We start from the raw sequence: 12,679 nt of genomic DNA, 5'->3' as shown, positions 1-12,679 counted from the left end.
TCTCTTTGAGCTGATCATGGCATAGAATTCTCAGACTTGATAATGAGTTTCGGTTGGCATTTCAGTTTTGGGATCCTTATTTCATCTCGGTTTCCTTCGATTTGTATAGGATTACAGCTCTTCTCGTTCGACAACATACGGCGACGCGATCGCCGCTTTTTCTGGAGACAAAATCAGAGTTTCAGCCGGCCGCTGGTTGAGAGGCTTGTTCTGAGCGAGTAATACCGTTCAGACCGTGACTGATGGATGGCGTGGGAAGTAGACCAAGTACATTTCTCCTCTTTGAACTGAATTTTTTTTATGTTCAAGCGCCCCCCCCCCCCCCCTTTTTTTTTATCTGTACAACTTTCTAGTGGCTTCGTTTTTCTTTTTCAGTGGTCTTTTCATTCGATTTTCCAAAAACCACGAAAAAATACTTCAAAAGTGGAAATTTATAATACTTGAAATTTCTATTTTAAAATGCAGAACATTTTATAAATAATTATGATAATGTTTTTTTAAAACAAATAAGCTCAATTTACAAAATTATTATTTCTAAACTAAAATAAATAGGAAATATGAAAGAAAATAAGAAGGCAAAAAGCTGGTAAAACCGATAGAAAAACAATAGAAAAAGCCGGATTCCCAAAATGGTTTCTTGTATAAGTTGAAGTCCATAGGTGGGCCCATTTAGCTTTCTAGCTCACTCTGTCTTCTACCATTGGGCTGGGACATACAGGAGGATTTTCAAGCGCAGCTATATCTCGGTTACTACGAGATGGTAGGCGATCACTGAATGGGCTGGCTCAATGTTGCTGGTTTTGGAAATCTTCTATTCCCGGTTTTAGAAGTTTCCACGCATTCTTTTAATTTTTCCAGATTCCAGTGCTTTATTTATATTTTTCCTACAAAATTTTACATTTTTAAATACATGTTGTACATTTTTTGTTTACACGTGGAAAGTTTTTTTATACACATTGAATATTTTTCAAATACATGATCTAATTTTTTTTAAGTACATGTTTTGAATATTTTTTGGATACATATTAAACGAATTTCAAATACATATTAAATTTTTTTAATGGCATGAAGCATATTGTTAAAAATATGAAAAAAAAGTATATTGCATAAACATTTTTTAAAATGTGACCAGCATATTTTTGAAATGCTTGAGCATATTTTGGAAACACGTGAATATTTTTTTAAATGTCAGCTACGTTTTTTGTATGGTAAAAAACAATTTTTCAATGACGCAAACCTTTTTATATTGTATAAATATTTTTCAGAAAACATATAAATAACATAAACTTCATGGAAAAGCAAGCATTTTTAATGGATTACAGGAACAGCAAGCATTTCATGGAACTTGAACAAAAATTAGATGTTGCATGTCAATCGTTGGTAAGTGGACCTATTCTGATTGTATCGGCTGCTATTTTGTCGACTTCATGGAAACCCATTTCTGTGTTTTCACTTTTCAGTTTTTTGTTTGACGGGGTTCTAACCTTGACATCTTCATTCTGTGTTTTTGAATATTCTGGTGGTAGCCGAACTACTACAAAACTGAAGCAACAAATGTCCTTAAACCATATCATTCAGGGACCACAGTGAAGAGCAGTACTGTATCTTACAATCTCGCAAGCACAAACACATTTTCATCAGGAATTCTGGCATGCACAAGCTCATATTATTCACTCCGAACCTCTGCAAATTTAAATCATAAAACATGGGCATTGATGCCAATGCTGACAATAAGCACATACTATGCTTACTTACCAATTGTCTCTACTTCAGCTACCCATGCTAAATATTGAAATCAACAAGTGATTAGATTAAGATGGTCCTCCAATCACATGTCAATTAGAATTGCTCTTCTGCATTAAAAACTCGCTTGTGCTCTTCTCATGCTCCATGCCCTAAGCTGCGGCACTATGACCGTGGCACTTCCATTGTTGAAGGCATACATGTGGGCACAGCTGATGTCATCGGCAAGCGCCACTGGATAAACTCTAGCCATGATGCAGACCCTGCCACCGCCGCCAAAGCTCTCCACTGCAGACCGATCAATCTGCATGGCGTTGTTGATTTTCAGTTCTGTCATGAAGTGAATAATAAGATAAATGACAAAGCCTCCCAACTCACCAGAGTTCTGAGAGATATCTTTCTTTCCTTTTCAAAGTCAAATTCAAAGAAGCCCCCATAGGCTGGTGTGTACAGTCCTGGTCTCAGGGAAGACCTACAAAAACAAATGAAAATATTTCCTTTTAATTTCCAGACATCAATAGATATGGACATTTATGGAAAAGACTAGGGAAAAAAAATATAAGCACTAACCTTCTTAGATCAGAGCACATGAGGACCATGTAATTTTGTTGTGATTTGTAAATTCGGAAGTGCACATCAGTGTGCTCCTCCATGTTGTCGGAGGCCAGAATAACAAGTCCGAATGGCCCTATGCCACCATGAACTGACGCACCCGCTTCCCGGCAGTGCTTCTCAGCGTCAAAAAGCCAGGAAGGATCAAAAGGGTCGGCGTCATCGATGGACGTCAGCTCAAAATCTATCTCGACGTCAGCCTGTTTCAAGAAAATGATGTGCCTGGTTAGCTTTTTGAGGTAAGAAAAATTCTTTGGAAGACCAGGTAAGCACGTTTGTGAAAAGGAAATTACCTGCAAATTCTCAATTCCCTTGATCTCAAATAGATCTCCCTTCTTCAGCTCTAATGCTTGATGGTTGATTTCATTTGTTCGAAGGGACTCAATCTCTTCAACTGGCCATTGCAGCAACTGCTTGCCATGGCTGTCTAACCAAATTGTCCTTGGGATTGACTAAATGTAATAATAAAAAAATGAGATTAAATATGTTACACTGATTTGTTACATCAGTTAAATCAGTTTTTTGGTTTGATGCAATTACAGCCAATTAAGGGTAAATTTTCTTACATGGATTCCTGCCCAGCCTTTTGCAACATCATCTGAAGAACTATCTGTCTCGCTACTCCAAGCCCATATGATCCTTCGGCCATGTTTTGAGTCAAAGAAGGATTTTGAAGCATAGAAATTCCCATAATCAATCCTCGGCCAGAGCCGACTGTCATTTAGGACAGTATCGGGCACAAAAGCATCACGTTTGAGATCATAAACCCCAATCATGTACACGTCATCAGTGCAATTCATGCTAACTTTGAGGACATGCTTGGCGCCATTTGGGATTGCTGAAGACAAGTCCAATCCACCCCCACTTCCCGGCAATACTGCAAAAAAATCCAGACACTCCCACATATTGGATGAATTGGATGAATATAGTGGGTGTTCAACTCTAGTCCAATTCAAGAAGTCTTCACTCTTGTACAAAAGTGCAGCACTATAGCTGTTCAACTCAGCACCAACTGCTATTCTCCATAGTCCATCTGGTCCGATCCAACCGGTTGTCGGATCCCTGAACTGGCTCGAGTTCAAGCCTGGTACGACCGGTTGGATAACTGGGTTATTGTGTGCTTTGGTCCATTCCCTCAGGTATGGATCAGACCGGTTTTTTGGAAGCGCAATGTTTTGGACCTGATGCTTCTGTATGTCGACGAGACCAGTGTATATGATGACCGGTTGATCACCAGATAGAATTGTGGCTGAGCCAGTCCAGCAACCACTTATGTCACTTGGGGTATCCGGTTCTATTGCGGGCTCAAGATTGATCCAGTTGATGAGGTCCGTTGAAACCGAATGGCCCCAAACAATGTTATAGGAGATATTGGGATTATAAGAGCCATTGGGGTTATACTGGTAGAATTCATGGTAAACTCCATTGTAGTACATTGACCCTGAATTTTTTATAAAGACAATATAAGATATAGAATGTTGCAGTTCTTCTTCTTTTTATTTATGCCGGAGATATCTTTTTGTTGTCGTAGATTTCCGCGCATTGCCAATACATCAAATATATGAAAAAGTGAGAGAATGTCAATGTGCAACAAATGTACAATTAATATCATTTGGTTATTGGTAAAATGGTACAAAAGTTTATGGAATATTGGCACACCAAATTATGATCGGCTACTAGATTTAACAAGTACATTATTGAATGCAAACACATCCATGTTTAATCTCATATTACATTTCTAAATATAATTTGGTTTAACAAGTATATTATTGAATATTGGCACACCAAATTAAGATCGGCTACTAGATTTAACAAGTATATTATTGAATATTCCAATTAGTCGAAACATTGACCAATTTAACTTGGACCAACAGAACAAGAAAAGCACACCAAATATATCTGATTGGTCACAGACAAAATTCAACAGAAAGTATAGAGGAAACTTAAAAAGGAATCAGAGGTAAACGTACCATTGATCCAGTTCTTCGGGGGTTGGAAGTGGTAGTCAGTCCTGTACCTCTTGCTGACAATGGAGGGGACCTTTGGAAATTGTGGGCAGAAGAAGACTCCCTCTCCATTCCTACAAGGTCGTACCTAAGACATTCGGGGCCAGCATGAAAGGTCAAGTTAGGTCCTACTTATAGGAAGAAGGAAAAATCATTCTGAGATGACCAAATATTTCGAAACTCATACCAGTGTTATCCTATCATATTCACAAAGTCTTATGATAATATCGGCTATGACGACAATTTCCTTTGCTATTTCAAATACATTAAAACTAGCAGTACGAAAACTAGTTGTTTTTATTATAACGGTTTCAAAGCGAACATAGTTATAGGATATCATTGAAATATACTCAGTTGAGTGGAATATACAGGATATGTTTTAGGGGTGATACTTTGTAGAAACTAGTTAATAGATTTACATTGTACTTTCTCTAAGATTAATATCAGAGACCTGATTCAATTTGTAGAAGGAAAAAGGAGATTTAGAGGCAATTGAGTGGACATGGCTTACCAGGATTTGGAAAACAATGCTGGTGGAGAACATACACGCAAGGCCAGCAAGCCAGCTGTAATTGCATAACACTAATTAATCATAAGAAACAAAATGAATAATTAATGAACCTAACAAATAATGGAATGATTCATGGACTTACACTGTCAAGACACACATCAAGAGTAAGTTGACAACAGCAGCATCCAACCAAGCAGCAGACAATTAAGGAACATTTATAAAGCAAAGTTAGTCAAATTAACACTTGGGCATTCACAGGAAAAGATAGATGGATAGATGGATATTAATACGAATGAACTACTCAATCGATGGATGTACTAATTGGTTTGATGCGATATTTGGCAAAATTAAAAATTTGCCAACAATTGACAATCTTTCTAGAAATTGGCAAGAACCACTTGATAGACAACCAATTGGTAGGAAACTTTTTAGATTTGCTAATAATTAGCATGCCAAATATTGACATCAAACACAAGGCAGCAATTCCATTTAGATATCCCAAAACCAAAAATCAACGAAGAAAATATTAACATCAAACCAATTAGTAATGCACGAAATGCGGTTTGGATTGGAATGCAACAACTATATTTAACTCAAACATCCAGTTGAACTGAGAATCTCTCGATTGTGTTTGATTTGGGAGGGGACAAGTAAGAAAGAATCCCTCACCTTGCAAATGCACGGTCATCCCCATCGACGGGCGGCAAAGAGCGCAAATGTTTCCTAGCGAGCAACGTGAATGAAGATGGGATATATAATGCTATTAACAAGGTAGGTAGTTAGATAGGCTTCCGTGAGTTGGAATGCATGTTCGTTGTAAGTTTGTGTGGCTATTGGCTGGCATTGGTTGGTTCCTACTGTTTTCTGTTGGTGGTCGTGTCGTTTTCACTTGTCCATATACCTAAGTACATCCATGGTTATGCCGGATCTGTCTTCTCCTCCTATTGTCCACATCCTTCTTTATGCTTCTCCATTTGTCTCCTAGTGAATGACTAGCATGATCCATTGGAGACAGAGTTGTTGAGTTGCTTTTGTCATGATTCATAGTTGATGCACTTATCTTGTGGCATGTGTCCAGAGTTGTTGAGTCGTTTTTGTCAAGATTTACAGTTGATACACTTGTCTTGTGGCAATTGCCACTGTGAGCTAACATTTGTCCTCCTCATTTGTTTGCTACATGGGCCTGGCCCAACGCACATTTCCACTTCATTTTAGTTCCTATTTTTATTGCCACGGAGAAAAAAAACATTTTTTCTTCTTTCTTTAACTAACGGCCGTATTTAGTTCCTTTTTTCAACTGATGTTTCATTCAACATTCAATTCTGAAAGGTTCCATTTAATTTTAAAAATGATGATGAATTCTAAATTGTATCCATGGATTCAAAGTTGTCTATGAATTCAAAAAATAATTAAATATTCAAAAAATTAAGAAAGCTTGTGAAATTTGAAAAATATTGTGAAATTGAATTAATGTTATTGAATATGAAAATGTATTGAAGAATTCAAAAAATGTTTGTAAAATCAAAACAATGTTTGTAAAATCAAAACAATGTTCATGAAACTGAAAGATATTCCTGAGTTTGATTTTTTTTCAAATTTTAAAAACATTTAATTTATCAGAATTTTTTTATGAATTTGAAAAAAAATATAATAAAGTTAACGAGTTTGAAAAAGTGTATGAACTCGAAAAGGAAAAAAACATAAAGCATACAATGGGAAACATAAAACAGAAAGAAAAATCGGTGAAAAACCAAGAACCTTTTGGAATCTTGGCAAAACCAAGCAGAAGTTTCTAGAAGCTTCCTAAATCTGGAGGAAACCTCCTCCATAACTACAACCTCCACTGATGGCCTGGGGCTAGTCGGCGATTTCTGCATATATGTACTGCTATAAGAGATACATATAATTTCCCATGGCCCACGCCACCAAGTCAACATTAGCAGGTACATCTATGTCTCACTTATAGCGAGACAGAATGACGTCTCGCGTAAAGGAATGTTGTACTATTCTGCCCTAGTTGCTTCTCCATTCTTCCTCTTCTGCGCTCGGCTCATTTATTTTTATTTTTTATTTTTTACTTATTTTTTATTTCAAAATTTTTAATCAAATATGCTTATAATTTTCGAAAACTAATTTAATTGGTTTTTCAAAATGTTCACCGCACAATAAAAATATTCGTGCAATGTAACAGTTTGTTCATGCAGTTTAAAAAACTCCCTATGATTCAAAAACTATTTATGACAATTTAAAATTGTACATATGTTTAGAAATATGCTGTTGAAAGTAAAAAATATTTATCTCATTTGAAAAGTATTCATGTTTAAAAAAAATATAGGTTCATGACATTTTTGCAAGGAAAATTATGAGTTGTGAAATATTGTACAAGTAATTTTTAAAAAATGTTTCGTACCATTCAAATAAATATTCATGACATGTAAAGAATGTTTTCACGTTTAAATATATGTTCATGACATTTTCTAAAATGTTCCATGAGTGTCTAAAAAATGATAAACCAGTATATAAAAAAATGTTCAGTGTTCACTATAAATATGTTAACCCATGTTCATAAATCTATTGAACCTGAACTTCAAATGCTCGACGTGTATCTGATAAATGATTCACATGTATTAAAAACCTTATGTACATTTTTTTTATAATTACAGCATGTATTTACGAAAAGGGTAAATTAAAAAAGACAATATGTTTTTAAATGACAATGCGAAAAACTGAACATAAAAAATAAAAATAATTCTGATAGAAAAAACAGAAAAAAGTGAAGAACCTTTCGAAACCGAGTAGAATGTTCCTATAACCGGTCCGTAGAAGGGTTCTAAGGAAAGAGGTACTGTTTGGCCAGCCCGCTAAGCAAAACACTCTAGGTGAGGATTTCTTGAGAGCAACTAATTGAGGAGCGCTCCTTCGAAGCCTCCCCAAGGGTCACTTGGGGTGGGCTGAGAGCGCATCACTTGGCGCTCCCTTCGATTTTTTTTAAATTTTTTTGCACGTGTTTTCGTATTTTCAGATGGTTTTTTTCTTGTCTTTTTTGGCATTTTGGTTTTCTATCTGTCTTTCTTAGCTTTTGGACAAAACAATTATGAAAAAAAATCGCGCGAGAAAATCCTTTTTTTGCTTCCGCGAGAGGCATGGTTTTGTTTCCGTGAGAGGCACGGCCGTGCCTATCGGAAACGAAAAAGCGAATGCGTCTTTTTTCCTTCCGTGAGAGGCACGGTTTTGCTTCCGCGAGAGGCAAGACCGTGCTCTCAGAAACGAAAAAAAATGTATTTTTTCCTTCCGTGTGAGGCACGGTTTTGCTTCCGTGAGAGGCACGGCCGTGCCTCTCGGAAACGGGTTTCGGAAAGGAAAAAAATGCTCCTGGCCCGATTTTGTTGTCCTTTTTTTGTGAAAAAAAGTTCATCAAAACCTATCAACATTGGATCTAAATTGGAAGATCTCGATGCGAGAAATCCATGGTGAAAATGGTTCGAGATTTGGCCACATGGTTTAAGAGATAAAACGTTTTGAATTAACGAATCTACGAAAAAAGAGAAAAACTACCAGGTTGCAACAAGTGACGCACATGCAGCGTGCCCCTTGTGGCAACCCGGGGAGGGTGAAAATAATGTTTGGAAGGAGTGCTCCTCAATTAGTGATTTTAGGCTTTCTTCGGTCCCGCAATAAGCAGGGCACGTCTATTTTTTGCTAATAGCGAAATGAAGGGGGGCGGGGGGGGGGGGGGGGGGGGGGGGGGGCTGCCCCAGGTGCTCACGGGCGCAACCACGTTTTTTTTGCTTTATTTTCATGTTTTCTTATTTTCTTTTATTTTTTTACTTGAAAATATTATAAATCTATATATTAATTAAAACCCTCTACATAAAACATTAGAAAAATGTTAAATGTGTATAAAAAATATGTTTATCACGTATACAGAAAATGGTATATGAAAAATATTAATCAAGCATTTGAAAAAATGGTGAACAAATATGTAAAAAATGTTAATCAAGCATTTGAAAAATGTTAAATGTGTATAGAAAAAAATACTGACCATGTACTACAAGATGTTAATCAATTGAAAAAATGTTCATCAAGCAACTGAAAAATTATTGAAAAAGTATGTGAACATTGTTGATCAAGCATGTGAGAAATGTTAAACGTATATAGGAAAAATGATGACCCTATACAAAAAAAAATTAATCTTGTATTTGGAAAAAAAATGTTAATCAAGCATTTAAAAAAACATGTTAACAATTTGTATAAAAATGGTGACCTCTATTCAATTTTTTTAATCTTGTATATAAAAATATGTTAATCTTATATTTGAAAACGTTAATCAAGCATTTCAAGAATATTAAAAAATTATAGAAAAATGTTGACCATGTATTAAAAGTGTTAATCTAGGATTGAGAAGTGTTAATTAAGCATTAAAAATGTGAATAGAAAAAATGTGATCATGTATTTAAAATGTTAAACTTGTATTTAACAAATGATAAACATGCATAAAAAGGGTATTAGATATATACGAAAAATGTGTATTGGAAAATAGTGAAAATCCGAGAGAAAATGAAAGAAATCTAGATGAAAAACGAGAAATAGCAATAAGGCAGTTTCGCACACGCATGTATAGCCCATGAGTGTACATGGTCCTGTTTTACTATCTTCCACCGATCGTGTGAGTAATGACGACGCAAGGTATGCATACTTCTACAATAGCCTTTAGGCCCTAAATCGTACCTTTAATGACCCAAGTAATCTTTTGCCGTCTGTCCGTCCGTTCATCCGTCTGTTGCCATTTTTTGCCGTTTGATTTTGCTGGCTGACGGCAAACAGTATAGGCTGACGGCAAAGTCTTTGCCGTCATCTAGAAAAAATAGCAGACGGCAAAGTGTTTTTTGCCGATTAATCTTTGCCGTCTGACTTTGCCGTCTACTTCCTGACAGCAAACTCTTTGCCGTCTGGATTTACGTCTTTGCCGTCTGTGATCCACAGACGGCAAATTACCTGTTTCCTGTAGTGAAACTCGGTCAAACCGATTTAGTAAACCTAGTGGCCGTTAGGATTTTCGATAGGACCGAAATGCAACTCGGTAGGACCGATATGATTACGGTTAGGGCATAACGTAATCTCGGTGAGACCGATTACACAAACTCGGTAAGACCGATTTTGGTAATTAGCTAACCAGAGAGTTGGTCAGGTAAACTCGGTGGGACCGATTTGCTCTTTTCGGTGAGACCGAAATGTTACAAAAGGGAAAGAGAGAGTTTACATTACAATCTCGGTGGGACCGATCCCTCACTTCGGTTAGACCGAAACGTTACGAAGGGAAATAGAGAGATTACAATCTCATCTCGGTGAGACCGAGATCCCTATCGGTGAGACCGATTTGCCTAGGGTTTGTGGTAGTGGCTATGACATCTGAACTCGGTGGCGCCGGATAGAAAGAATCGATGTGACCGATTTTGGCTTTAGGTTTAGGTCATATGTGGATGTGAGAAAGTAGTTGAGGGTTTTGGAGCATATCACTAAGCACATGAAGCAAGAGACTCATTAAGCAACACCTCATCCCTCCTTGATAGTATTGGCTTTTCCTATAGACTCAATGTGATCTTGGATCACTGAAATATAAAATGTAGAGTCTTGAGCTTTTGAGCTTGAGCCAATCCTTTGTCCTTGATAATTTGAGGGATCCACTTTCATCATCCATGCCATGCCATTCATTGAGCTTCCTGAAATAATAGTCTTGAAATAGTATTAGCTCAATGAGCTATATATTGTTATGAATTACCAAAACCATCTAGGGATAGTTGCACTTTCAACGGCCATGCGAGGAGCAGGAAAACGGGATTTCCTATACCACTCAGTGCAAGCCGCGAAGATGCGGAACGCCCCCTGTTTCTTTCATTTCCTTTTCTACCATTTTCTTTCAAGTTTTCGTGTTTTCCTCTTTAAAATAATTCAGGATTTCAACAAAGTTCCAAATTACAAATACTGTGAATTTTGAATAAAATTTTCTAGAAATTATAAAATATTTGTCTATTCAAAAACTGTTCATGGTTCAGAAAAATGTTCGCAGATTAAACAACGTTAGTGATCTTGAAATATTATGCGTATATTCAAAAGAAATTCATGATTTGCAAAAACCGTTCGGGAAATAGAAAATGTTCATAATTTCTTTAAGAATTTTGCGTATTAAAAATTCTCGTGAATTTCAAGTAATTTCAGTGAACAAAAAAAGGTTCATGAATTCTAAAACAATGTTGTTAAAGTTATAAAATGTTTGCAAATTTAAAAAATAGTTCATCGCTTCCAAAAAATGTTCGTTGGTTTAAAAAATGTTCGTCAAAACCACAAAAAATGTTTGTCCATTTAAAAACTATTTTACAGATTTTCAATAAATTTACCAATTCAAAAAATTGTTCATGAGTTTCACAGAAATGTTTATAATTTCAATAAAACTGTTCATAATTTCAAAACAATGTTCGGATGCCTGAAAAATTGTTTACAATTAAAAAACAAATTCACAAAACTTATAGAGTGTTAGCGGATTTCAATAATATTCACTATTTGAAATAATATTCAATATTTGAAAATTCAAACTTGATGAATTTATTTTCAATTTGCATTGACTTTTTTAAATTTGATTATTTCTTATTTGAAATCATAGATATTTTTTTCAAATTCATGGGTTTTCTTTAATTTTTGGTAAAAAATCTAAATCCATGAACATTTTTTTGTCATGAATTTTTTTATTTCTCATTTTCCGTATTTTTTCCAAAAGTCAACGGTTGACCAGTCAACTATTCAGCTGCGACCGGTCAAAATGCGATGGAGCAACTAGGAGGAAACCAGTCACGGTCGAAGGCTCGCCTCCGATATGAGCTGTCCCATGGGCATGGGCGCGTGAGCGGCTGTTCCGCCATGTGGCGCTTAAGCTGCCACATGGGAGCTCCCTGAGGGGTACACGCAAGGTTGCTATACCCCAAAGAGGATCCGCGGAGGAAAGCAATGGGAAAGAAGGAAGGCGGCGGGGTGGTGCTTTGTCCGATGCATCAATGTCCAGGGCCCAAGGAGACCGCGTCGTGGCATTTGAATCAACACAGTATAGGCATATAACGTTCTTCTCCCTACCCGGTGGCAAAAATTTAAATTTCAGAAGATAGAGCAAAAGGATAAGTGAAATAGGCACACGCAAAAATGAGTTAATCGAGAATAGGACATGATATTATTATGCCTGTCTGTAGGGGTGTGATGTGAGTCAGCTCATGTCGGGAGCGTCTGTATCTCACCAGCAAGGGAGACGAACACACAGCTCGCCTCAGGCAACCTCATAGTGGGCCAGCCCTGTAGCAGTCGTTTCATTCATTTTTTTCTTTCATTCATTTGTTCGTGTTTTCCCTTTTTATTTATTTTTACTTTGTTTTATATTTCAAAATATTCAAATGCATATATTCCAAAATTAATTTACTTCAAATTTTCGAAGTCTTCATTGCTCCTTTAAAAAAATGATAATGCAGTATAAAAGACTTCTATCATATAGAAATAGTGTTCATGGCATTTAAAAAATGTTTGCACGTTCAAAAATATTGACATGCTTTTTTTAATAATAATCTTGACAATGAATATTTTCTTCACAGAATTTGTAAAAACTGTTCATATGATTGAAAAAATTGTCCGTCGACATAAAATATTCATACATCATAAATATGTTTGTGACATTTTAAGTAAGTTTACACAATTGGTCATCTGACGAGGATATTTCCCACACCCCACAGGTTCCGAGTTAAAATGTTTCGTAATTCATGCAAAAATGTTA

The 12,679-nt window shown here is 36.2% G+C and overlaps 1 protein-coding gene across 1 annotated transcript; it reads right to left on the bottom strand.

Annotated features, from left to right (window-relative positions):
- Window positions 1-1,644: 1,644 nt before the first annotated feature.
- Window positions 1,645-5,604, bottom strand: LOC123114424 (beta-fructofuranosidase, insoluble isoenzyme 4). The gene is made up of 8 exons (XM_044535887.1): window positions 5,542-5,604; window positions 4,873-4,927; window positions 4,326-4,449; window positions 2,922-3,796; window positions 2,649-2,807; window positions 2,314-2,555; window positions 2,122-2,215; window positions 1,645-2,047 (listed from the first exon to the last, which is right to left on the bottom strand). Exons 2-8 carry the CDS (start codon window positions 4,903-4,905, stop codon window positions 1,859-1,861), a joined length of 1,716 nt encoding a protein of 571 aa, XP_044391822.1. The 5' UTR covers window positions 4,906-4,927; window positions 5,542-5,604; the 3' UTR covers window positions 1,645-1,858.
- Window positions 5,605-12,679: the final 7,075 nt, after the last annotated feature.

The sequence above is a fragment of the Triticum aestivum genome, chromosome 5B (genome assembly GCF_018294505.1).
Source record: "Triticum aestivum cultivar Chinese Spring chromosome 5B, IWGSC CS RefSeq v2.1, whole genome shotgun sequence".
NCBI classification, from domain to species: Eukaryota; Viridiplantae; Streptophyta; class Magnoliopsida; order Poales; family Poaceae; genus Triticum; species Triticum aestivum.
This window is presented reverse-complemented; position numbering and strand designations above follow the sequence as displayed.

Bases quoted from the DNA above. Each gene is read 5' to 3' on its own strand.
- LOC123114424 (XM_044535887.1), bottom strand. From the start codon at position 4,905: ATGTTCTCCACCAGCATTGTTTTCCAAATCCTG. The intron at 2,556-2,648 runs GTAATTTCCTTT...TTCTTGAAACAG, and splicing joins AGGGAATTGAGAATTTGCAG to GCTGACGTCGAGATAGATTT. The intron at 2,216-2,313 runs GTTAGTGCTTAT...TTGTTTTTGTAG, and splicing joins ATGTGCTCTGATCTAAGAAG to GTCTTCCCTGAGACCAGGAC.